The sequence below is a fragment of the Manacus candei genome, unplaced genomic scaffold (assembly GCF_025592945.1).
Source record: "Manacus candei isolate 608988 ecotype Guabito, Panama unplaced genomic scaffold, ASM2559294v1 h1tg000017l, whole genome shotgun sequence".
In the NCBI taxonomy this organism is placed as follows: domain Eukaryota; kingdom Metazoa; phylum Chordata; class Aves; order Passeriformes; family Pipridae; genus Manacus; species Manacus candei.
This window is the reverse complement of record NW_026138065.1, coordinates 1,334,233-1,359,391: the sequence shown is the minus strand read 5'-3', so window position 1 is coordinate 1,359,391 and position 25,159 is coordinate 1,334,233. Positions and strand designations below refer to the sequence as shown.

At 47.8% G+C, this 25,159-nt stretch overlaps 1 protein-coding gene and 1 long non-coding RNA gene across 5 annotated transcripts; one reads left to right on the top strand and one right to left on the bottom strand.

Annotated features, from left to right (window-relative positions):
• Nucleotides 1–4,926: 4,926 nt before the first annotated feature.
• LOC127469324 (uncharacterized) lies at nt 4,927–16,524 on the bottom strand. 4 transcript variants are annotated; one of them, XR_007903938.1, is made up of 7 exons: nt 16,397–16,524; nt 12,335–12,564; nt 11,743–11,935; nt 11,211–11,314; nt 7,122–7,207; nt 6,427–6,514; nt 4,927–6,352 (listed from the first exon to the last, which is right to left on the bottom strand). It is a non-coding gene; the product is annotated as an uncharacterized LOC127469324 (long non-coding RNA). The 4 variants fall into 4 exon arrangements; XR_007903939.1 differs by lacking the exon at nt 7,122–7,207 and having other exon boundaries at nt 4,927–6,055; nt 6,217–6,352; XR_007903940.1 differs by lacking the exon at nt 7,122–7,207 and having other exon boundaries at nt 4,927–6,349.
• Nucleotides 16,525–16,997: 473 nt separating this feature from the next.
• On the top strand, nt 16,998–24,217 carry RHOU (ras homolog family member U). The gene is made up of 3 exons (XM_051783477.1): nt 16,998–17,393; nt 18,130–18,188; nt 21,213–24,217. Exons 1-3 carry the CDS (start codon nt 17,063–17,065, stop codon nt 21,666–21,668), a joined length of 846 nt encoding a protein of 281 aa, XP_051639437.1. The 5' UTR covers nt 16,998–17,062; the 3' UTR covers nt 21,669–24,217.
• The last annotated feature ends 942 nt before the right edge of the window (nt 24,218–25,159 follow it).

Sequence of the window (25,159 nt, the reverse complement as noted above, 5' to 3'; positions counted from 1 at the left end):
ACCTCCCCTGCACCTTTCACAGACCGGCATCCAGCCTCACACGCCGCTCCGCAGTCCTGCCACCCCTCCACTCAGCACCCCTGCGGCCTTGGATCCAGCCCGCACACAGCCCTCCAGCCCAACATTTCCCTTTGCCCACCACCCAGCAGCCTCATATCTCCCCAGGTCGGTGTCCCAGCAGTCCCACAACCAAGCACACCAGAAGACCTACATCCAAATGTCCAGTTCTGTAGCCCTGCAGACACGCAGCCTAGCACCCAGCCCCAAATACCTGCATTTCAGCATCCCCACATCCCAGCATTGTGCAGCCCTACATCCTGGGAGTCCAGCAATCCCTACCACTCATCCTCACAGCCCATCATCCAGTGCCATATCCAAGTTGCACAGCAGCCCTAGAGCTTCACAGCTCTGCAGCTGTGGCAGCCCCACAGCCAGCAGCTCAGCCCCACAGCCTCCTGGCAGCCCCACAGCCAGCAGCTCAGCCCAAGCAGCTCAGCAACCCAGCCTAGGGCACACAGCAAATGCAGCTGGCACAGTGCTGCTGCTTTGAGTCTAGGCTTTTTTATGGTTTCTGCCCTCAGGGGCAATGACAACTGTGACTGTGGAGGTGGTTGTAGTTATACTGGGGCTTTTTTTTCCTGAGGCCCTGCTATGGACTGTATTGGCAGAGGTGCTATTTCATTCCTGGGAGCTGGAAAAACCTCTCTAGAGTTAGCTTGCCACAGCCTGAGGAGGCAGCTTTACAGGTGTGCAGGATGCAGCCAGCGTCACTGGTGCTCTCCTGGTCCCACTGCTCTGCAGGGCTGGAGGCAGGAATGCTACATGAGGAAAGGCAAACAGCAGCTGCCTCTGCAACTTCTTGGCTCCAATGCTACAGATGGTACTTCACTGTGAGCTTTGCCTCCACCAGGAACAGTCCCTCCCTATGCACAGTAACAGATTTTTCTGCAGGATTTTAGCATTAGAAATGAATGCTGGAGAACCTGGTGCTTTTGTTACACTGGGACATTTATCCTGCCAACTGTGAACCAACAGGATTGCATTTCTGCAACTGGAAAAGTCAATAAACATACGCAGAAAAATTATTGTCCCCCAGTCTTTGTCTATTCCTCTCCACTTTGTTGTCCTGCTGAATCTTATGCTAGGAACTCCTTACAGGAGGGTGGCAGCATGTTCAATCTGATGGAGCACTCCTCACCTGGCTGACTTACAGCAGAGCCTTGCTATTATATCTGAAGCCATAGCACAGGTGTGCTGCTCCTCTGTGAACATATTCCAAAGGCTCATGTAGCCTATCTTAGCTGGAATTTCATCCTATTTTTTATTCAAGCACAAAATATCTGGTTATTATTTTCAGCCGAGAGAAGGTGCTTGAAATGGAAAAAGTCCTTCAAGTCAGAAAATGGGATAAAAAATGAAGCTGTGGAAAACATTTGCAGGCAAACAATAAAAATGCAGTTTGAGTAAATGGAAATATTTAATTTCACAGCTTTCAAGATTTTTTTAATTAACACTTAAAAGTAAAATTATTTACATTGTAGAAGACATTTGAATAAAGAAAATATTTTTTTAAACGCCAATAATTAAAAAAAGTGATGCTTTGATATTCATAACCTTTTCCTTATTACTTTTATTTGAGAAATGTACTGGGCATGTTTTCTTTTGTAACTCTCACAAGAAAAACAATAGCTTTGAGGGATCAGTATTTTTGAATTAGAAAACATTTTGCTGAAAACTCCTATCTGGAAAAAAGCTGGTAATAGTTAGTGTGAAAAGTCTAATAGGAACCTTTTAGTTCCAGATGTGTTGTTCTGCTTCCCCTGGTATGACAGAGGTACTTAAAATTAAAGTTCAAAGATGCCGCGCCGGTGGAACTAACTACATATTTCCTGACATTTGTGCCTGTCAGCACAAGGGTGGTTAGACTGCTATTTATAAATCCGATCTTAATTCATTGTCATACCAAAGGGAGCAGTCAAAACCCCAGAAAGAAATCAGGGCCAGTGCACCAGAGGCTTTTTCCTAACTTATTTCTGGCTATGTTGTATTCGGAAGAAAGATACACACAGCAAACACAGTCCAATCCCAGCCCTCCTCTGCTGAGTCAGAGTCAGCTTCTTAGGTCTTACGGATCTCAAGTCATAAAGGCAGGATGGTCTTGTGGCTTAGGATATGGACTCTGAGTCAGAATAGTTTATTCATGAAAGAAAAATGCTCCTTTCGTTTATTAGCACATTATTCTCTAACTAGCCTAAGCAAATTGCCACTAGAAAGTTTCAGCTGTAGGCATTTTAAAGATGAATAGGGTAAAAAAAGGGAAGCCCAATCGACATTTGATCATTTCTGCAGCAACATTGCATTTATCCATAACTAGCTGTCCTGGTAGGAAAAGGACAAGCACCAGGGTAAATACCAGAAATATTCAGATTTGTGGTTCAGTCTAGCTAAAGTCCTGTTGATTAAGCTGGGAATGTTGATTAAAGACCTTAAGCTGTGACCCCCAGCAATTCAGTCAGGTTACTCCTGCTGCTCAGCAAGGCTTGAGTTAAATTAGAAAGCAGGATAGAGCGTCAGTGAGTTTATCAGCTCTGAGCAGTGTGTTTCTATGCAGATAACCTGCAAGTACCTCTCTGCTCAACCCCGGAGTCTTATGGGGGATTCAATAGCTTGTCTGTCTGCTGGTGGGAGATACTAGAGTCCTTCAAGAAAAAAACCCTAAAAACTAATCCTGCTTTGCACCAATCCTCTGGAAATCAGTCATTCAGTCCATATAGTTAATGATCAGTTGGTGGGTTAATAGCCAAACTTGAAGTCAAGGGTTATTAAAGCTTAAAAAAAAATTAACCACTCAGTGGCTGTTGTTAAAGAAAATACTCAGTTATTTTTTGATGGTTACTTCTCCCTCTAGGCTGCCATGGAGACTGACAAGGGATATTTTAACCTGTCAAGGCAATAGCACCATAGCAACAAAACCCTGAGAAGCCCATCAGTTTGGTGTACAGGACCTGTTTTGCATACTGGGCCTTTGATCTTTAAGAGTATTTAGCACTGCCAATTTTTTATGAGTGTAGTGAAGAGGTGAAATAGGTGCCTTGTTTAAGTAGGACAATTTATTATTGTCACTCAGCTTTTGAAGGACAAGCCATGCAGAAGAGCTCAAGTCAGGGGAGAGAGGCCTTGAACGCAAGAACATTTACGCTTCGGTTAACAGGGAAGCAAGCTGCATGGGGGTTTGCAGAATCCAGTTCTCATTGCCTCAGAAAAAAAAGATGTTTTTATTTCTGCACTTTCAATTTGTGTTTTCTCAGTTTACTGACAAAAGAAATTTTAATTATTTGAACTACAGAAGCTAAAGGTAAAGATAGGGCTTTTCCTTTCTTCTTCGTACTACGGCAACAAGATTGTTGGGCAAACTTAGAATATGTAACCTGTGGTGCCACTAGCTGCCACAGACAGTAGAAGGAATTCAGACCAATTTTGAGGGTATCAGCTGAGTCTGTCACTCCAGCAGGGAAGGAAAGAGGAATCACTGCAAATGAAGCGGAGACTTTTCCAGTGAGACCAGAGATGGTGTGATGTAGGTAAATGATATAACATAGCTAAGAACAACTGCTTCCAAACACAAAACTGTAAGAGGTAAGAGTCATTTCTTGTTTCTGTGATCTTTCTCTGATAGAAAGCAATCTATAATCCAGGACAGACAGCACTTAACAGCATCTAGCTGTATATCTGAGAGGTCTTGACAATGTCTTTTTGCAGGCTTTTGAGCAGCAGCCGGTAGCATGAGATGGGCCAGGCTTTGCTCAGAACCCAACACCCGTTTGTGCCTCACCCACAGAGATGAACAGTCCTTTGGGGCAGTGCCTGGCACTGGGCAGCTGGTCACACTCACACAGAGAAAGGACCCAAAACAGTTCCCATGAGGTTACCCCATCCTATGGTTTTCAGGCTGCACTTCAAAGACACGCCAATGATTCATAGGACAAGAGGAGGTGGTCAGTGAAGTGAATGGAGAAAAAGTGAATGGAACAGGTGCATCTGCTTCCACACATATAAACAAATACTACAGTAAGAGAGTAAGAACACTGAAATGTATCCTAGCCTTTGTCTAGTTTCCTTTCTGTTGTCAGTGAAAATCACCATGGAGCCATAGCACTTGACAGTGTTTGGATTGTTTTCCAAAAGTATGGTTGGAAGAGCACTGTCAGGAAACACCACTGCACCCCAGCTGTCCCTAACCATTCCTGACAGCCCTGGGTGTCTTACCGTTCTGGAGATGCTTCAGTCCCTGGAGGCAACTGCAATATGCAATTGTCCACAACATTAGAAAGTTTGTCTTGCCATCTGTACTGAGCTTTCCGTGCTGCAGTTTGAGCTCGTTATGTCTTTCTTTATTTACCTCTACATGCCGTGGAGAACAGATTATTCCCTTTCTCTTTGATGTGGCAAAACCAAACAGCGTTCAGCTCCCTGTTGTTCATACAGCCCTCTCGTGGGGATGGCCTATCCTTCCCCAGCCTTGCTGCCTGCTAGTGAGCCAGAGATGAGCAATGTACCCCAGAGCAGCCCAGGAGCAGCACTCTCCTCAGCTTTCCTTTTCTGTTGCCTTGGTTTTATTTAGTGCTGTCTTCCCAACCTTAATCACTTGCTGGATGTGCCTCTAGTTCTGAGTTCTTTTCCAGCGTTGATTCCTACCCCTTAGCTGTGTTACCCCCTTAGGAGCAGCCAAAGCACATTCCTGTATCCTCTGCACCTGCTTTGCTCCTTTGCTGCCCTTCAGGAGGGCTTCCCTTCCTTCACAAAAGACAGCTCTCAAACCTGTGGGGACTGCACCACACACACACATACACACATGCAACCAGCTCTACGTTAACCAAGACTCAAGATAACCCAAAACATGAGAACAACAACAACAACAAAAAAGAGCCCTGTGTATAGTCAGTACCTGGAGCTAAACAGAGATATCCTACCCCTCATATTTTTTTTGTTAATTGTTGCTCTGGACATTTTTGTTTTATCAGATGGAAAAGGACACTCGAGACCTAACTAATTTGTCTCTTGTCAATGGCTCTTTGTTTTCTTTTAGTTTTTTTCCCCCTTATTTTTTCCCTGGCCCTATAATCATTTCTTTGTTCCCTTCAGTAAGCTGGCCACTCAGAGCATTACATCCCTGTCTTAAACCTGGCTGTATTATGTTCATAACAGCAACAGCAGCATCTGCTGGGATAGCAGTGATGCACGGCCATCAAGGCTCCCTTTGCTAGGCACTGCACAAAAAAAAATCTCACTGTCTGAATCAACCCAGCTCCACAGTGACCAGGACAAATGAGATGGAACCCCAGACGAGAAAGCACCTTTTTATTTTGAAACCAATAAAACACTTTGGACTTTTCTCTCACAGGCACTTTATTGCCCTTGCTGATGGCAAGCTCTCTGTCTATGCGAGTGTAAGCTAGCAGCAAGGTACTAATAAATTAATAAAGTAGAGGCAGGGCACAGGCCCAGGCAGTTGCCCATGCAATTAAATGGTTGGCATTGCCCTTGCATGAGTTTGCTGCCAATGCCCAGGCATATTTCAGGAGCTAGTGTGGTTCTCTGCAGGTGGTTTGGGCACAGCTCTCCTGCTCTGGGGGGACAGGAGCACATCCCTTTGGGGATGGCTGGGCATGCCAATGGGTCTTGGGGGTGGAAAACATTCCTTGGCCTCTCCTACTAATTTGTGTGGCCGTAGACTTGGTGTCTCAGCACTGCACAGTTTATAATGGATTTACTCATCGCAGCATCCCTGTAAAGCAGGGAAGTGCTGATAAGCCCCTGGGTCTGAGAGGAAAAACAAACTCATGGAAATGCTGAAAGGGCTACATGGCTCCAGAGAAGTCTTCAAGTCCCACAGCCCTCTTGTTTCTCAACCTCCTTCCCCAGCCCCAAGTCTTGAAGCCCCTCAGGCGGGTGAGGATGAGCCAGCCACGAAGATGTGCCCCCAATCTGGTGGGGATGCTGAGCTGCCCAGGACCACATGGAGCGAGACAGGGGCCACCTCCTTTGAGCTCTGCAGCTGAGAGGAAACCCAGCCTGCTGAGGCTGGGCAGCTTAAAGCATGAACTGGGCAAGCCTGGTCCAGACAACAGGATCAGGCTTGCACTTAACTTGACCCTTAGTGACTTGCAGAAGCTTAGGTAGGAACGTGGCTCCTCCACCCCATACGCTTTGACTTACTGGGATGTACAATGCAGGGTCTCTCAGAGGCCACATGTCAAATCCATATGGATGGTTTGTGCAGAGGAAATTGGTGGGGTCGGGAAGAGTGGAAGGTACTCGGTGCTTTACAGATACATTGCCTGAAGTTCCCCTGCTGAGAAAAACAGAAAGCAGTTCAGCATCATGCATTTTCCATTTTCCATTTTTTTCCATTCATTTTCCCCATACCTGTGTTCTGAGGGAGATGATCAGTCATTCAGCTACTGGGTCATCTGTCTCTGTTACTAGATCACGTCCATCACTATGGTGTCAGGGACTGCAAATACAGAGAATCTGTGTTCATTAATTATGGCATTATATGAAAATACACTGTTTTATCGACAGTCATATTTTGAGCAATACCATTATTTTGATACCTGAACAGTCACAACTGGTCCTTTTGACAGAGTGCCCTCAGATTTCCAGGGCTAGCTCCCAGGCACAAGGTTATAGTCCCTGCAGAGCCATGCACACAGGGGGCAAGGATTTGTGGCAGGAGGAGGGAAGTGTTGAGAGCCACAGCTCCCCACCAGCACGTGATGGGTGGCCCTGCCCCAAGACACCCAGATGCAGTGAGCCCACCTCCGGCCATAACCCAGTGAAGAGCTTTACTCTGCCCAGAGGCCAGCTGGAGGCTTCATAGGGTGGATGGATCCAGAAGCCATATGGATCCAGGCTGTGAAGCTTCAGCTGTATTTATCCGAGACTGCTTTTCTTCTCAGCTCACCTCTTACTGACATCTGCACACCTCCTGTGTGGTGGAAATATTTGTGCCTTTCCCTGCTCCAGGGTGCTGATAGCAGAGGTGCAGTGAGGGCTCATTACCTGCTCAGGGTGGTGCTGCAAAAGTAGGAGGAGGAGGCGAAACCTACTCATGGCCTTACCTTAATTATTATTATTCTCCTTGCTGAGTCTTCTCCTTACTCACTACTGCCTCTGATAGGAAAGGTGCTTTTCTTGCATACAATTGCTTAAAAGCAAAAGGAAAACTCAGCAAAATGAAAAGCACCATCACCACCACAAAAAAAAAAAAATCCACACAAGAAACCTGGGCCTCATTCACTCTTCTGTTAATTAGCCTTAAAGAAAACAATAAAATGAGAAAGCAAAGAAAAAGCCTAGGAAGGTAATTGGGCTGGGCTGCTGAAGAAGCAAGAACTGTGGGAAACAGGGAGATGGCTGCAGACAGCATCACCTTACAGAAATCCCACATTTCTGAGGTCTGCCTCTCCCATGAGTCCTGTTTTGCAGCAAATCAGAGTAGACGGGGCAATTATGACAGCTGTGCTTTAGACTGGTTTAAGAAGCTGTATTTTCCTGACTGCCTTTGGAGCACAACAGCAGTGGCAGGCAGATTCCTGCCAGCACAGCTTGGCTAAATCTACCAAAACAAGCAACCGACTAGCCTTCTGGAAGAACTTGCTGGGTTATTTTTGATAGGTGTTTGTTTTCAATGACAAGTTTCCGAGGAAAACAGTAGCATTTTAAAATCTACATGTACAGCCAAGAAAGCTTGTGGACTTTTCCCTCCTTCTTTCCAGCAAATACTTTGCTGCCTCTTTTACAATGCCATTTCTAATGACGTAAAGTGAAGATAAGAATTGTTTGCCCATACTGCCTTGCTCAGTTTTCCATGTGTAGCTTCTGGCTGATTTGCCATGTGCCCCTGCTGAGGTCTCAATCCATTTTCAGCTGAAAGCGTCTGGGTTCTTGCTTGGCTTATCATGCCGACACAGCTGGCAACCTATTAATCTCCTGTTCCCGATGCCTTTACTTCAGTGGGAAAACTCTGGTGCTTTTTAGTGGTTTGTATTTGCAGCTAACAGAGGCTGGTGCTCAAAGCCTCTAGGACACTTCTCCACAAAAACCCCTCTCCTGAACTACTGGAGCTGGAAGCGGTTCAGCATTTTCGTCCTTCTTGCTCTAACACTCTCTGTCAAAGATATGGAGATCCATAAAGCAGCTGGAGAAGCAGGTTCAAAGACAGGATCACATTATCTACCAGTAATGCTTTACCCTCATTCACATCTTTAGTCTAAGGACTTCAAGACACCTACAAAGCACTTTCTCAAACACTGATAAATTGAGGCTCAGTTTTCACTCAGTAGATTTGTTTCCCTGTTGAGCTATGTTTTTAGGTACATGAATTCTGTCAGCTCCCTCCCCAGCTAAGAGAGGACACTAGTCTGTCAAGGTTATCCAGCAAAGGAGCCCTTGGAATCTCATTCTGCTTAGAAAACTGTTTTAAAGTAGCCTGGTGAAAACATTGCTGTGTGATGGTAAAACATTGCCTTTTAGAGCCATGCTGGTGGTACTGTTCTGGCAACTCTTTCTTTCAAAATCCAGCTCAAATGCACTAGAATGGCAATTTCCTGAGCCCGGCCTTGTATGCTAGTGAAGGACTCCCAAGTAGAGACAGGATGCCTGAAAGGGAAAAAATCTCTTATATTGTGGCTGGCTTCTGATTTATGTATAACTATTATGGCTGAAAAGTGCTGTCCTGAAAACCTGGGAATAGAAGGTTTTCATCCTGTCCCTGAAAAGACAAACATAACGCCTGTGTAACTGCTTTCCAGTATCCCAAACCAGCTCACCAAAGAAGATTTCTGGTGGGGTGGAGCACAGCATGCTGAGAAGTGCCTGCTCCTCCCCAGCTGCGGCTGCCGGCACCACGGAGGTGGGATTGACTCGGCACTGAGCTGGCCCAGCTAAGCTGGGGATCAGGGAGGCACCCTGGAGCCCCCATGTACAACCACCTGAGCCAGGATGGTGCTGATTTGGATGGCAGCGTTTGCTCTGCACTAAGTGAATCATGGTCTTTGGTTTCCTGCTTTTGTGTTACCATGCAGCACAGAAAAAGCCATGGCTTTCCCTCTTTGCTAAGCGGCCCCGGAGCCAGCTGTGGATGCTTTCCTGGGATGCCTGCCCTCAAAGTCGGGCAGTTATCACAGAAGAACAGACTGTTCACTTTCAATAAAACTGACACTTGCACTGGCTTGTTCCAAGCCTTTTAATCCTCACCAAGGAGATCCTAGCAACTGCTTTCAGAAGAGATCTTTAAATGTGGAAAGGGAAAAGGCTTTTCAGCAGCGGCCATGGGGTTCTTCCAAGTTTGATACCAAGAGGAAGTGTCTGGCTCCAAAAGAGATAACACTAGGACCAATTGTTGTTTTTCAGCCTTAAAGAGTAACCAGCTAAAAATGCATGGGACAAACTGTCCACAGAAGCAGATCAGCACAGATCTATTGGCTAGGCCAAGTTTCACTGGGGAGGCTAGATGCAGAAGCAAGCATGAGAGCATTGCTGGCAGAGCAGACAGGTCTCTCTGTTAACCTCACCTCCCAGCACTGATAACAAAAGTGAAGTCTCCCACTAGGAAGCTGGGCTCATGAAACTTGGGCTCATGCAAGGGTGTGGATGGCCCAGTTTGCAGTGCCTCTGGGGACATCCCCCAGTGGTGGGGAAGTGGTAGATTTCTCCAGGGAGTACTAAGTACTGAATTCTGTTCAGCCTGGGTAGTGATTGTTTCAGCCCAATCTGGGCATATTTTACAAGCACCTTGAGAAATCGCTTCAGCATAACGAAGCTGTTCAGTGTCCTGGTTCTTTGTTCTTAGGGGACACACAGACTGTCTGCCCTCTTGCATTCCCTTTTCTCTTGCAATATTTGCATTTGCATTTAAGACGTGCAAAGCCTGTCTCCTTCCACCTACCTCACTGCTCACTGTCTCCCTCTGTGCCCCATCAGCCTGGGTTGTGGAAACCTCTTCCTAGTTCTCCAGCCTGGTCTGATCACATTACCCTCTGTCACAACTCATTTGCAAACAGGGACCTTATTCTTAAATACATCCTTGCATCCCAAATGCAAAGAGATATCTTCACATTTAGGTTATCAATATTTAAAAGCATCAGCAATTTTAGGCCTGGTCCAGACACAACTTCTGCATCTCCTATTGTGCAGCTGGAGTTCCCCAGCACCTCCCAGCCCTCTCTCTGCAGACTTAGGAAGTCAGATCCCTTATATCCGTCATGCCATAAGGATGTAGATTTTGGGGAAGAAACCCCAGGTCTGGCAGGCTGCTCTGGAACCTGACTCCCATTTGAAGCAGTCCTGAGGCCTGAAACTCTGGCAAGGTGAGGGGTTCAGGTATAGCATGCTGGTGGGGTACACAGAACGGGGTGATGAATTTTAGTGCACACAGATTGCTGGGGTTCATCTGCATTCAAAGAGACTCTGGGTGTTTAACCAGTATGAAAACAAAACAGATGCCTCGCATAACCTTGAAAAGAAAACTGATAAAGGTCTTTTAGCTTGTCTAAAAAAGAAAATGTCTCCTGTACAAAAAATACCTCCAAGATACAAACAACTTCAGGAATATAGACTACATCGCTGAAGATGTAGGAGTGTATATGGGAGATGGTGGACTGCAGTCTAGGCTTGGGCATGAAGGCCATAGAGATCTGCCTGTAGGGTCACATGAAGATGCCCATAAATGTAGGTCACCTCAGTTCCAGCATGGAGTAAAGAGAGCATTCATATCAGGGATAAGAGCAGGGCTGAAGCAGGAATCAGCAGAGGCAGCCGGCAGGGTTTCTTCCCAGGAGTGCTACAACTGTCAGGAAGGCTGTGGCAGAAAAATTACTCACTAGTCTGCTTTAACAGGGAGGGGGATGCCTAGCAGAAATGAAAGGTTTTCCCAGCTGCTGGAAAGAGCCCCTAGAGAACAGAAGCATGGCAGACCAGGATTTTGACAGCTGTTTTGGGAGTCCACCCGAGGAACCGGTAGGGTTATGGCAGCTAGGAAAACTAGTGAGGGAATTCACACATGGACTGATAGGTGGTCTGGTAAAGAGCACCTGTGCTGCAGAAACCATGTCAGTTTTGAGTGTTAGCTGCTCTGCTCCAGCTCCTCAGTGATGTGTGTCCAAACTGAGCTGTTGTTTCTCTTCTCAGCTCTCTCCTCTGTCACTCACCAGTCCCACCAGTGTGCAGCACATTGTCCAAGCATGTTTTCTTCTCCTCCCGTTTAGTCCTTGGATTTCCTCCCTCTCTCCAGATTGTGTGTAAACTGGGATTCCTGTGGCAAAAATAGCATGGCAGGTTATAAATCCTAGTGAAAAGAAGAGCAATGAAATGCAATATACCACAGGGCAGGGGCAGTTCCTTCATTCAGGTGTTTGGCAAAACTGGTAACTTTGTTATTTTTCTTACCAAGACATTTATCTGTCACCACCTAGACCTTACCCAGTGTGTCTCCAGCAGTGCCCAGGCGACCTGCTGGGGTGACTCCTTAGTCTCTGCTCAGAGCCAGCAGGGAGAGCCCTCGGAAGAGCTCCCACCTCTGGTGCACTCAGGGAGGTGTGGGGCAGCCCTAGGGCAGTGAGGGGCTTACAGGACAAGCTGGCAAATTGGTGACTGTCACACAAAATCAGGACATGCAGTGCTTTTCAGCACCTGACCTCAGATCAGCCAAAAAGGATTTTGAAAGCGAGATAAAGGACTCACCTCCCACTGTGGTTTCCCTGCAGAGGCGCCGCAGATAGAGGTTAGAGTTAATTTGTTTTCTGAATTAAATAGAAATTTGGGAGGCTTGAAGCAATTGTTCTTTGTTTTGGCTTTGTAGCATTTCCCCCATGTTTATCTCAACAATTGGTTTTGCCTGTGAGTTTTTGGTAGCCTCTTCTCAATCAGAACTTAGCTGGTAGGGTGGCAAGAATTTATTGTGTTAGTAATGTGTGCAACTTACTGATCCCTTTCCCCAGGTAGTGAAAACGTCCCTGAAATCAATACTTTGGGCATGAAAATGTTATTAAAAAAAGCCTTGGCAAAAATATAATTTTTTAAAACTACAAATCAAATATATAATAAAAGTAGCAGTATCTTGTAGTTCTCTAGCCCTTTCCCCTCATATTTCTCAAAGAACAGTCTCAAAGGCACTTCTCTAGAGACAGAGCACTCCTTTATATAAATTGCCCTTTCCTTCCCAGGTTGCTGTCCTTTCCTTGCTCTCTCTCTTTCTCCCTCCCTCACTCCCTCCCTTCCTCTCTCCTTCCCTTTTCTTCCCCTTTCTTTTCTCACCACCTTGCATGCCACTGACCCACTCCACCAAGTCACCAGGATCCTGCTTTTTGGAAAATGAAGGGGTGCATTAGAGATGGGTTTTTTCCCAGACCTCAGGGTTGCTCTTTTCAATAAAGAACAGGATCTTGGTGACAGCCGTACAGAGCAGCCATACCCTTCCCTGGAACAAGCAGCAGTGCATCATGTCATGCTCAGAGAGTGCTGCCTCACTCCCTCGCCTCTCTCTGTGTCAAACTTTTCAAGTTTCTGCAAGAAAAGAAAAAAAAGAAAGCTTTCATTCTACAAGGCCAGTATCTAGTTCATAGTTTTTATATCACAGGGAAAAAGATAAGCCAGGGTATAACAATGACCTAGTTCACATCCTGATAAAACAATTTCCTCTCTCTGTAATTTTTCTTGAAGAATAATATTTGACTAACACGAGCACGTAGGATAGAGGAAGAGCGTTTCTGGGAACTGGCTGATAATGAGTCAAATTCAGCCCTGAGACAGACAACTGCCACCCTGTTGACCCATGCGGAGTTAAGCCTGTTTATCCCCCAGATTAGAGCTCTGAAAACAATTGGGTTCAAACCTGTAAGATGTGTGCATGTGATAGGGTTGAGGCTGAAAGCTCAGAAGCAGGGGCTATCTGTTACAGCATCCCTCCATCAATGCACCCTCAGCCCACCGCCACCGCAGCTGCCTGGGAGCTGCTCTGACTTGCTGCTGTGGTGCAAACGGGCCCCCCCTTTGCAAAACAACTGTTTAGCTCATCCTTTTACACAAAAGGCTACAGTACTGGGTAGGGTACATTATAGTATAGGGCAACCATGCAGCTCTGAATCCACTCACATCCCCCCTCCCCAAGCACAGAAACAATGCAGACTGTTATGGCTCACTTGCTGGAGCCTACTTAGCTCAATGCATTGGCTGTATTTGTCTGCTGAAATTGTTTAAAAATGTACATGTGGCATTTTTTGCTTGCAGCATTGCATGAAGGGTTTTCTCACATCATCTTTCGATGCTGTTCAAATGGATTGCCACCCAGTGCATATCGCCCGCCCTCTCATCTCCCACCTACAGGATTTTTCCTTGTGGTTTGCAACTTTTCTCTTAAGGAGTTCTCATACAGGACACGAATTTGCCATTTGCCACTGCAGATAAGAGGTGACATTGCTCGGACATCCTTGTGCCCTCAGTTGTGCCATATTCCAGCTTGGTGTCAGAGATTGAAGAATGCCTGCTCACCTTCTCTTCAGCAAAAATAGACAAAACAGACCAAGGGGGCAAAAATCCATCAGCTGCCATGACTTCAGCAAGACACACTGCCCAAGATGGCCAAAGCCAACTAGTAAACAGTATTTACTGTACTTACTGTCAACGTATTTACTGTGTGCTGACTTCCAGCATCATATGCTATTCCACAGTACTAACAAGGTACATGATTTATGGGATGCTGCTGAGAGCAAAATGTAGTTAAAATGTAATTATGGTACTCCTTTTATTTCTTTCCTTGAATAAATGTGGTATGAATCTTGTCTGGTCTATTGACTTTTCTCCAGTTTCTTGTTCCCCGAGGTGGAAGGTTCCCCTGGATTTCTAGAGATGGAAAACTACCAACTGCTGGGCTCTGACAGGAGAAGGGTAACAAGCATTTTGGCACAGAGATGGAGACCCCTTTTGACAGCTCTGCTCCTCAGGCACAACGGGCCTTTCTATCAAAGCTCATGTGTGCAGGAGACAACTTTCTTGGGTACTGCTCAGGGGAAACTACAGCCTTAAAAGCTGTACCTCTTCCCATTGTATGTGTCTTTTGTTAGCATTGCCTTCTCTTGCATAGAGATGCACCTATATATACACTTAGAACCACGCAGAATAAAAATGAGATACTGGGCTGCAAATGTGGTTCTGCCCTCTGCACAGAGCAGTAGGGAGGAAATGCACCAGAAGTAACAGCATCCAGCCTCCATGCTCGATGCAGTTCCCCAGAAATGACTGAAGATGCTGTTCCTTGTCTTGTGCAGATCCTTGCTACCTTTGGAGTTTCACTGAAAAGTGATTTGTTTTCAATTCAGAAGAAGGGATACAAGTCTGTGCAATTTATCCATTTTCCTTTTGCCTCCATTGAAGGAAAAGAAGGACCTGTAACAATTTGTGGTACAGGGACTGGTACCTGATTTTGGTCAGGAATGTGATTGTCACCCGTACCACTCTTATACTAAGCTGTGCGGTTCACTGTTGAAACAACATCACTGCTCAAGCTGTTACCACACTACAGGTAGCTCTGAGCTCCCTCACCATTTCAGCAGAGCAGCCACGCAGAGTCTTCTCATGCCTCTGAGTGGAACACCTGCTGGGCTGAAGGTGCCCAATCCTGAATTAAACACTGTAATTTTGCAGCCAGGTGGCTGTGGAGCACACTTGCCTTTAAGGCTCTGCTGTGGAGGGAGGAGCCCCAAGAACAAGCGTGGTAATAGGCTGCCCTGGTGGTAACCTTTCAAACAGCTGCAGCTGTTTGCAAAGTGAACCTGCATCTGCGCACATAATGTTTTTCCCTTTTCCAACAAGAATAAGCCATATTAGCATTATCCTGGCACAACTGCATCCATACTCTGGGGAGTTAGCTGCAATAGTATTGTTAAAGCAATTCAGCTTTTCTAAGTAGACAAGCTATAATTACACTAAATTAAAATAGAATGCTTTTGTTCTAACCTCAGCATCCCCACGAGGACTTGCACCAAAATAACCAAAGGTACAAATTAAGCCATTTCTGTCATTTTAGTACATGCCTGAGCACAGGCAGGCTCCCATTCCAATCCTTCTACCTGTCACTCCTGGCAGAGCTCAGCTGCCTGGGTGATCTCCTCACAGGCTTCATCACAGAGGGATAAAAGTATGAAAGCACCCAATGGGGAAACGCTTCTTGGTTGTAGCTGGGTGCCCTGTGATGACTCTCTGGGGCTAATGTCATATGTGGTAGCACTATCTTTGTTAATTTAGGGGAACATAATTCTGCAGGACTGTGGTGTCCCACAAGAAGGTCAATGGCCCCTATGGGTCTTGAGCATGAGGGTCACACTGAGCCCCTATGCTCTGCTGGCTGCTCCATCCTTGCCTCGCTGTGCTCCTTGCAGGAAGTGGGTGCTGCCACCCTGGTGTGGGGCTGCAGGGCGATGTTCCTTCCCCACACCTTCAACTGCATGCACAGAGCATCCAACCTGGGGTCTTCCCAGCTGCCTACAGCCACAGAGGTCCTAGGGTCTGGCCCTGCCTTGGAATGCCCAAAATGTCCAAGTGCACAAGTGCCACAACCCTATGGAGAGCCACAGTGACACTTCCTGTGGAAGAAGCCAGGGCACTTAGGAAAACAAGATCAGCTGTACAGAGTGATTATTTGCATGAGGCATGAGCCTTTGCAGGGCCTTCAGTGGTCCGACCACACAGAGCTTCAGGTTTTACTGAAGGTGGAAGATGACATCCCAACAGGCCTGACACTTCCAGCTCCTCCAGTTACCCTGAGACAGACAGATGGGGCATGATGGGTAGATGTAGCACGTGCTGCAGTACTAAACCATCTGCCTCACATGGGTTTCCATTTCAGTGAGGGAAATAGTAGGGCGCACCGGGAACTCAGATGCTGAAAATGGTAAACTGAAATCCCGACTCTGCCACAGACTTATCAGCACTAATTTGGGTAAGTTGTCTCAGATATCTGCACTCGATGCCTGCCAAGTGAGGTATCCCAGATACTCCAGGTATCACGGTTCATGTTTGTACAGTGCTGCTCAGGTCCCCAGAAGAAATGTGTTAATAACGTTCCCAATTTAGGGCAGAGGCAAGCCATTCACCAGCCTTTCATTTCCAGCGTTCAACTGCAAATCCTTCCACGGCCAACTAATTTCAACGGTGCTAAAAATGAAATGCCCCCTTTCCCACGGCACATGGCCCAGTTTATCCTTCCCCAAGGCTGCCGATGGGAGCTCACTGAGCAAACACACCGAGAGCACGCCACCGCAACTTGACGGCTCTCCTGCCCTGCTAAGTGCGATCCGCTCCGCCCCTCCGGGAGAGGGGCACAGGCAGTTGGGACCCAGACCTATGCTGGGGAGCCACCGGGGCCGCCGGCGAAGCCCCTGTCCCGCTGCGAAGCCCTGCCAAGGCCGAGGGAGCCTCAGAGCGGCGCGGCCAGAACGGCCCCTTACAGCCGCACCGCCGGGCAGGGCTGCGCGCGGGCCCCGACGGGGCGGGGCGGCCCCGCCCCCGCCGCCAAGCCAGCCAGTCGCGCCGTGCGGAGAGGTGAGCGGGCCAATGAGAGGCGCGGCCGCGCGGCGGCGACCCGCCCCCTCCGCGCTCCCGCGGCTGTCGGGGCGGGCGGAGCGGGGCGCTGCGGCGCCGCCTGGCGGCCGGTGCCGGTCTGTGCCGGTCTGTGCCGGGCCGAGCGGCGCCGGCCCCTCCCCGCAGCGCCGCGCTATGTCACGCGGCGGCGCGGGGCCGGCGGTCAGGACTCGGGAGCGCGGGGCGAGGCGGTAGCAGCGCCGCCGGGAGCCGCCGTCTGCACCGGGAGCTGCTGCTGCCGCTCGCGCCCGGGGAGAGCCAGCCGGCACCGGGGCTGGCTTCGCGGCGGTCGCGCCGCTCCTGCCGGCCCGCCGGGGACCCGCACCGGCCGTCCGCCACCGCCGCCGCCGCGCCCCGCCGCCCCCCGGCCGGCGGCCCCGGGCAGCGCGCCGCCCCCGGGTCCGCGGGGCTCTGCGTGGCCGCGTGGATGCCGCCGCAGCAGGAGGGCGAGGCGGGGTACATCAGCAAGCCGGTGCCACCGGGCGGCTGTGAGGTGCCGCCCGTGCCCCCGCGGAGGGTGCGCAGCGGACGGGCGGCCGCGGCACTGGGAGCGGCGCTGGGCGGCCGCTGCCGGGCGGCGGGGTCCGGGGCCGCGGCTGTGGCCGGAACCGGCACCGGAGCGGGGTCTGAACCGCGGCGGAGCATCAAGTGCGTGCTGGTGGGGGACGGCGCGGTGGGCAAGACCAGCCTGGTGGTGAGCTACACCACCAACGGGTACCCCACCGAGTACATCCCCACTGCCTTCGACAACTTCTCTGGTAAGTGACCGGGGGGACCGCGGGGACCGAGGCGGCGGGAGGGGCAGCAGGGAGCGCGTCCCGGTCGTGCCTCTCCCAGGGCCGTGGCTTGGCTGCTTGGAGGGGCTGATGTCCAGCTTCGGTGATTTCTTTATTTATTTGTGGGGGGCAGGACCGGAGCTTGTCAGGCTGCCATCGCAGGCAGCAGCACCGGCCAGTCGCCGGTGTAACGGAGCCGGGCTGGCAGCGGCTGTCGTGCCTGGCGGTGCGACCAGAGCCGAGCTTTAATTGGGAACTCTCCACTGTAAAGCTTAGCGCTCTCGGGCGTATCGGAACCGCCTAAAGGTCAGGTTAAATACCTTCTCTAGCCCGTGCGAAGGGAGAGGTTCTGGGGTTTCTCTGTGGTTCAGCGGGGGCTTTTTCTGTCCCGGGCGTGCTGAAGGTGTACGGCGGGGTGAATAAACTAAACCCTCGTAGCAGAATAAGATTCTGGACTGGCGGGCTAGCTCTTGGCGCTGCTGGCTGAGAGCTGGTGCCGTCACCGCCTACATCATCTCTTGTAGTGAAATGAATCGGAAAGCCCTGAAGGGCCTGTGTGTGCCCAAGTGTTAGCGACAGACTCCCTTCTAGCTCTGCTAAATCGTTGAATCTAAACTAATTGAAGAAAGATAAGAACTGATTTTTTAATTTTTCCGTAATGGAAAACGTGTAAACTTGGACTCACCTCAGTTTTACCCTCCCTCCTTTCTCTCCAAAGCTGTTGTGTCTGTCGATGGGAAGCCAGTGAGACTTCAGCTCTGTGACACAGCTGGTCAGGTCAGTGGAGCCACTTATTTGATTTCAGTGACAGCGGGAGGGGAGAAGCTGTTGCGCAAAGTTGTCCTGCAAATGACTTCATGGATTTGAAAGTATTCCCAGTGTTTGATCATCTTGTTATCCGCTATCATTTTCATTGCTGCTTAACGCCCTGCTTTGTCCGGTGTCTGTTGAAGAGTGGGGGGCGTACTGTGCCTCTGTATAGGGGCTGGCCACAGGCTGCTGCTCTGCTGGCTCAAGCTGCTGCTGTGTTTAGCCTGACTAGAAAGGCTGAACATATTGGGGATCCAACGGCCACCTGGTTTTCTCTTTGAGCAGTTGTCACTGTCTTTATCTTTGCTAAATAATTGCGTTTAAGAATCAGGGTGTTTGGGATGTATGCATGCAAAGCATCCACAGCTTTAGGTGTCCAGAGATAGACTGCGGTTTTGAAGGGACAGAGGCTGAAGGGAGAAAAAAGTCCTATTGGTGTTGTCCATGGAGACTTCATATTTGCCATTCCCCACCCCCTTAAAAAGTGATGCTACCGCAAAGCTGAGGTTTGCTGTAATCTAAGACCTGAAGAGATGAGGGTAGCTGATGTCTCTCATCTCCTAGTTTGCCTGATACATAAAAAGAGCCCATTTCTTACCACCTTATATTTTCTGCAAATCCCTGGCTTGTACCACTCTGAGCAGTGTGCAACACTGCTTGCCAGGGGTTGAGGCTGGATAACCAAAAGTAGGCAAAAATATTTGCTATCTCTCTGTAATTTGAAGGCAGTGGGAGTTAGGATCCTTCGCAGCTTTGTGGATCGGGGTCTATGCCTTCACCAAAAACATGCTGAAAAATCTCAGTGGCCTTAACATACAAACCTATTTGGATGAGTAGTAACTAGGTGTGCTACTTAGGAAAGGGGTTTGAAGGGCTATGTAGTCCTCGACAGCAGTGTAAGACTCCCATGCGCACTGCAAACCAATGCTGAAATCCTACAAATGGCATTCTGCGAGTACCAGTATGAAGTTAAACAGCAAGACTGTCCCATAATTTTGTGTCCTACTGAAGAGATGGGGTGGTACTACAGCAGCATGGGCTGTGCGTGTTCATATGCAGAGTGTGGCAGGTGAAATTGCCATTGGATGACAGTCTGTGGATATGTAGTGCCTCTGGAAATGCAGCTGCAAGCTGCAGGAGGGATGGGCAGGCCACCTGGCACCTCTTGCCTTTATTAAGGTGCTTAAGATGTTTGCTATGGCTGCCCAAGGGCAGCTGGAGTGGGTAGAGTCACTGCCTTTAAAATGAAAAGATTAAACTGGCAGAAGTTGTCCTGAGTAAAAGATTCCTAGGTGGATACTTTGGTAAAACTGCTGCTGAAATCTGCAGCTAAAAGAGCACTCCAGACAGAGGGAAATTCTATTTCAGATTCTACTTCTATCTCCTCATTAGCCCAAAGAGGTATAGAGTCTCTGCAGGCCATGTGCCTACCATTGAAACAGCGAGAGTGTACTTGGGATATAAAGGGCACTATTTCATCTTGGTGGAAACCCTTAAGATCTGGGTTTGGCTTCCAAACCCATTGAATTGAGACCTTTTGAGCTTTCTCAGGTTGCAAGAAGAGGCAATTACATGGCAAAGTACTTTTCTGCAAACAGCCCTGTTGTTCAGCACAGCATCTCTCAGTAGATGTGGGGGTTTTCTCGAGCCAAGCAGTGAGAGCCTCGTTTCCTCTGAGGCTTAATCTGAGAATCAAGAGAGCTAATGAAGCTTACTTTCTTGACTCATGTTTTATAAATTGCTGTCTCTCCCAGAGATACTGCTAGAAGAAATTCATTTGAGTGGAACAGGACTTCTGAGGCTTCCAGGGGTCTTTAAACCACATATCTTGGGCCTCCAGAGGCTTTAAAGCAAAATCTCACCACTCAAAAATTAACATGGAACACGGAACTTGAAATTCAACAGTAAACTGCTGGTACCAGGGAGATGTTTTCAGCTCTATGTTTCTGTGCACTTTCAATTCCAAGCTTTTGAGAACATGGTCCGTTTTAATTAAAATGTCACTGCCGCTGAGGCAAATCCTACCTGTTCAGGCTGCTAGTGTTACCCTGCTGTCAGCATAAAAGCAGCCTGCCTGGAGTTAACCCTTGTTTCTAGCTGCATTCTTCCCTGAGGATCAGCATGCCTTTGTTACCATGTTGGCTTTCTTGTGGCTAGATCTTGAAGCTGAAAAAGGGCCATGCTTTGCTGGAGTTTGCACTAAAAGGAAAGAAAAAACCCAGAAAGGTAGTGCTGGGAGGCCCGATTGCAGTTTGTTTGATGTGGCATGGGTGGGAGGGAAAGGTAAAGCTCTTACTCTATGTAATTGGCATGTTAAGCCTGCACATTGTAAACCATTATTGCTCCCTTTAGATTTAAATCCCTGTGCACAATGGCAGGGAAATTATTCCCCTATCCTGTAGGATTTTGTTAAGTAGTTACCAGTTTAAAAGCCAACTCCAGGAAAGGTACCCAGAAAGGTACCTGCTGCCACATGCCTGCTCTCTGACCTGTCAGCAGAGCAGCTTTGAGGTACATGGGTGCTCCTCATCAGAGCTGCTTACTGACTCACCCCTACACCCTAAGAGGTGGCCCTGTAGAAAGTACTCTCTCCCTCTTTAATTTTTGGTTTCCTGTACTGTAACCTGCTTCCCGCAGCTTTGCTTCTTTGCTGAAGTAGGGCAGAGGGCCTCTGTACAAAGAGCAAAAGAAATATTTAAGCACTTGAAATAACCTGTGGCATGAATCAGAATATCTCAGGTACGCGGGGAAGCCACCACCTTCGTCCTGTGTGCCCAGCAGTGGCAGGGTGCCTGCTGGCTGGCAGCCATGAGACCTCAGGCTGAGTACAGGCAACTTCTGCTTGTAACACACCTTGTTGGGTACTCTGGGTGCTCATTTTGAGGTGCTTTTCGAGGGGGCAGTGGCAGGTGATCCTCAACTTCCCCAAAGGTCAGCAGCAGGCTAGAGCTGCTCTTCTGTGGGGTGCTAATGCAATTTTGTTCCGTGCAGGATGAATTTGACAAGCTCAGGCCTCTGTGCTACACCAACACGGACATCTTCTTGCTGTGCTTCAGTGTGGTGAGCCCTTCGTCCTTCCAGAATGTGAGTGAGAAGTGGGTTCCTGAAATTCGATGCCACTGCCCCAAGGCACCCATAATCCTGGTTGGGACACAGTCAGACCTCCGGGAGGATGTCAAAGTCCTCATTGAGCTGGACAAGTGCAAAGAAAAGCCAGTCTCGGAGGAGGCTGCGAAGCTCTGTGCCGAGGAAATAAAAGCTGCGTCCTACATTGAGTGCTCTGCTTTGACTCAGAAAAACCTCAAGGAGGTCTTTGATGCAGCCATCGTGGCTGGTATTCAGTACTCGGATACCCAGCAGCAACCAAAGAAATCCAAGTGTAGGACTCCAGATAAGATGAAAAACCTCTCCAAATCCTGGTGGAAAAAATACTGCTGTTTTGTATAGGGATTACAAGGACCTGAGTGCTGCTCTGAGGAAATCAAATAGAGGCTATATTAGCTGAAATCTCAATTTGTGTTGTCCTGAGTGTATAATGTAGATCTGTATGTATGTGTATATGTTGCTACTGGATATCTCAGTTGCCCTTTTGAGGGTTGCAGAAGGATTCTTAGTTAAATAATTGCTATAAATCAGGTCTGGCATCCAGTTTTGTGACTAAAACTTCTCATTAAGGAAAAAAAGCACCACGCGTCTGTGAGCGTAGAAGGATTTGTCCAAAGGATTCAACTTCTTGTGTTGTAAGGTGTATGTGATTGACTGGGAGGAGCACACACCAGAGGCCTTCACTGCCAGGGCTTCGCAGGAGGAACGCACAAGTAACGGTGGAAGCGTAGAGCTCTGTACATGGACGATCAAAGGGAAAAATAACACTGTGCCTCCTAATTGACATTTGTAGCTTTAAAACCCCATTCCTGCTCTCTTCTCTGTGTCTTCCCAAGCCAACACTCTTAGGGATCACTTTAAAAAGGGTATGCAAGAGGTGTAATCTATACGCAAATGCCATAGTTAAAAAGGTCAAGAGTATACCTTCAGCTTGTGGTGAGGGAATCTAATCCCTTATGGAGCTGACATCTCATTTGTCACCTTCTGACTTTGTGAAAGTCCTTTCTGTCCTCCTTCCCCTGCCTTTCCCAGGAAGCCGAGTGGAAGCCCAAGAACATGACCAAGCTTTAACTCGCTACCTCGAGCAGTGGTGATTTCCTCTGTATTTTTGCAGATGTGATGACAGTTCATCTATTTCAGTTGAAAGGAATGTAAATACTGTTGTGTTGGGTTTTTTGGGTTCTTTTAAGCGATGTAACAAATATCCGTGCAGCACCATGTAAACCACATCTGTTTTTTAAGGCTGCAGCAGGGAATTTCAGGATGCCCGTCCTTATGTTTTAAGGCTGCTAAACAAGTAACAAATCAGGCAGATTGAGATTTATAACAAACTGGACTCTAGAAACTGAGGCTGGTGCATCTTCTTTATGATGCTGTTTTCAACCAATTTAGTGTTTCCCTTCTAAAGGGCACCAGTCACTTTTGGTTGAATCTTGTCCAAGCTTATAGTTGTGAAATTGGCTGAGACCACCCTGGAAATATAACTAATAATTCTCTTTTTTCTCAGATCAGTCCAACAGATTAACTGAAATGTGCCTAAAATGCAACTGGGGAATCAGCGTAGAGTTGAGTGTGACCTATTCTTTGAATCTGGTTCCTACTGAACTAAGCCTAACTGCAGCTGTAATGAGTTTGAGAGACCTGAGTGATAATGCGACTCTCTGCAAGAATCAGTATTTAAACTTATTCTGCAGAGGATGTTTAGTTTGTGCTGTTTGTCTGCCTTTTTGTGGCCACAACTACTTTTTCTTTTCCCCTAGATATTTCAAGATCAGATTATATTTCCTTTTTTTTCCCCTTTGGCCATAGCCTTGAAGTGACCTTCTCCTTATTCTTAAACTAAACTGCAGTGACAGAAGGCTGGAACCTTTTTTCATCAGAAATGAATCAATACCTGATATAAGGAACCGTGGAGGCCATTTGAGTTGATAAATCTGACCACAGTTTACCTCCTGGCCCATTAAGGAAAATGACACTGTGTGAATGGATTCTGGGCTGAATTGGCATAGGCTCCACAAGCAATATTTTTTCCTTCTCTACAGCTGAATGAGTGCAGAATGGGTAATGTTCCATTGCTGAAAACTTGAAAATGGGATGGAAATCTTTACCTAGGGCCTAATTCAGTAAAAATATGTTGGCTTCTGCACTGGAAGAGCCTGGAAAAACAGTTTCCATAGCACAGAAGCTGGATGCATTTAACTTGGTTTCATCTGGTTGGTAATGGTTTAATGTTTACTGGTCATGAAACTAACATCTGAGCCTTTGTATTTGTTACTCAAATGCTTTGACAGGATTTCAGATATGCAGTCATACTGACATCTTGGAGAAAACCAGCCAGATTTCTCTTGGGTGCTTTGCTTGTCTGTAAAAAACAGTCTCGATCAATCAAAAATGTGGTTTTGGAGAGGAGACAGGCTTGAATCTGAGCAGCTTCCTTTTGCAAAAATAACAGAATTTCTTCTGCAAGATTATACTGCTTGGTATCATACTGTACTGGAAGCAGTGGATTCTATTTTATAAGCGGCCTGTTTCATAGTCTGGAGTAGCATTACTTTTAAATATAGCCAGCTGTGACTGTTTCTGAAGATGTGATTTATATACAACTTGTTATAGCCCTTTACTAGGTGTATGTAAACTGAGGTCTAATAACTTTATGGATACTTCTCTACACGGGGCTACACAGGGTCTAGGTTTTAGAAATATTACTTCTAAAATTACCAGTATTTTATGAGCGCAAATGAGGGGGAGATGTCTCTATGTAGTTTATAATCTGATGTGCCTTATAAAAAAAACTCTCTTCTGTTTTCTAAGTGTAGGCTATATTCCAAAAGAAATATTTCATGTGAGAATGATATAAATGAGGTATTTGAAAATAAATTCTGACCTGTGTATGTGTCTGCCTCTGCTGTGTGCTCAAGGAGGCTGAAGGGCAGTCCCTGGACATGCACTGTGCCGATACCCGGCAGGGAGGAGGCAACTGCACTGCCAGCCTAGGACTGTGCTCCCAGTGCCCCATCAAAAGGCCTCTGCTCAAAAAATACAGCCTTTTCCCTGTGCTGCCCATCCCCAGGGGGCTGGGCTGGGTGGGAAGGGTACGATAGCCAGCATTCTGTCTCACTGCCAACACAGCAGCATCTTGCTGTGTCCCTGTGAGGCATGGGCAGGCTCGTTGTGCCTGGCCCCTGAAAGTGGGGTGAGCAGCCAGAGGAGCACAACACAACTGGGGACAGCTGGGGGAACACTAAGACTGGTGATGTGGTCTTTTACCTGCTGCACATTGTGCCACACATGTCCTGGGGGAGCCAGAGGGCATTTTTGGAAGAGTGGAGCCCATTCCCCCTTGACACCAAGGGTCTTCTCACTCCTTCCTGGGTCCTGTCCCTCATGCCAGCGCCAAGGCATGTGAGATTTGAGGCTTTTTATGCCCAGGACCTGGGTGGCCATAGCAGAGGGGCCTTCTGCACTTCAGTGCTACTGTGTTAGCCAGGTGGGGAGCAGCGTCTAGACCCCCAAGCATTTCTACAGAACCAGTGTGCTGCTCTGAAACTGCTCCGGAGAAGGAGCTTTACTCTGGATGAAGGTTAGTAAACTGTCCCCATTGTATTTGGTTTTCTGGGAGCTGAGAGGAGCAGACACGCTGTCTGGGATGGCATACCAGGTTGCCCTCCCATGCCGCCTGTCTCTTGGGTTGTGAGGTGGATGCATTTTCAACCATTAGAATGCACACAACCTTCACAAACTAGAGGAAGGAGATTGTTCCTTTTTCCCATGATTGGTTCCTCACTGAAGCAAAGCCTTGGCTTCCTTTCTGCTTTTTAACTGTGACCCTGGGG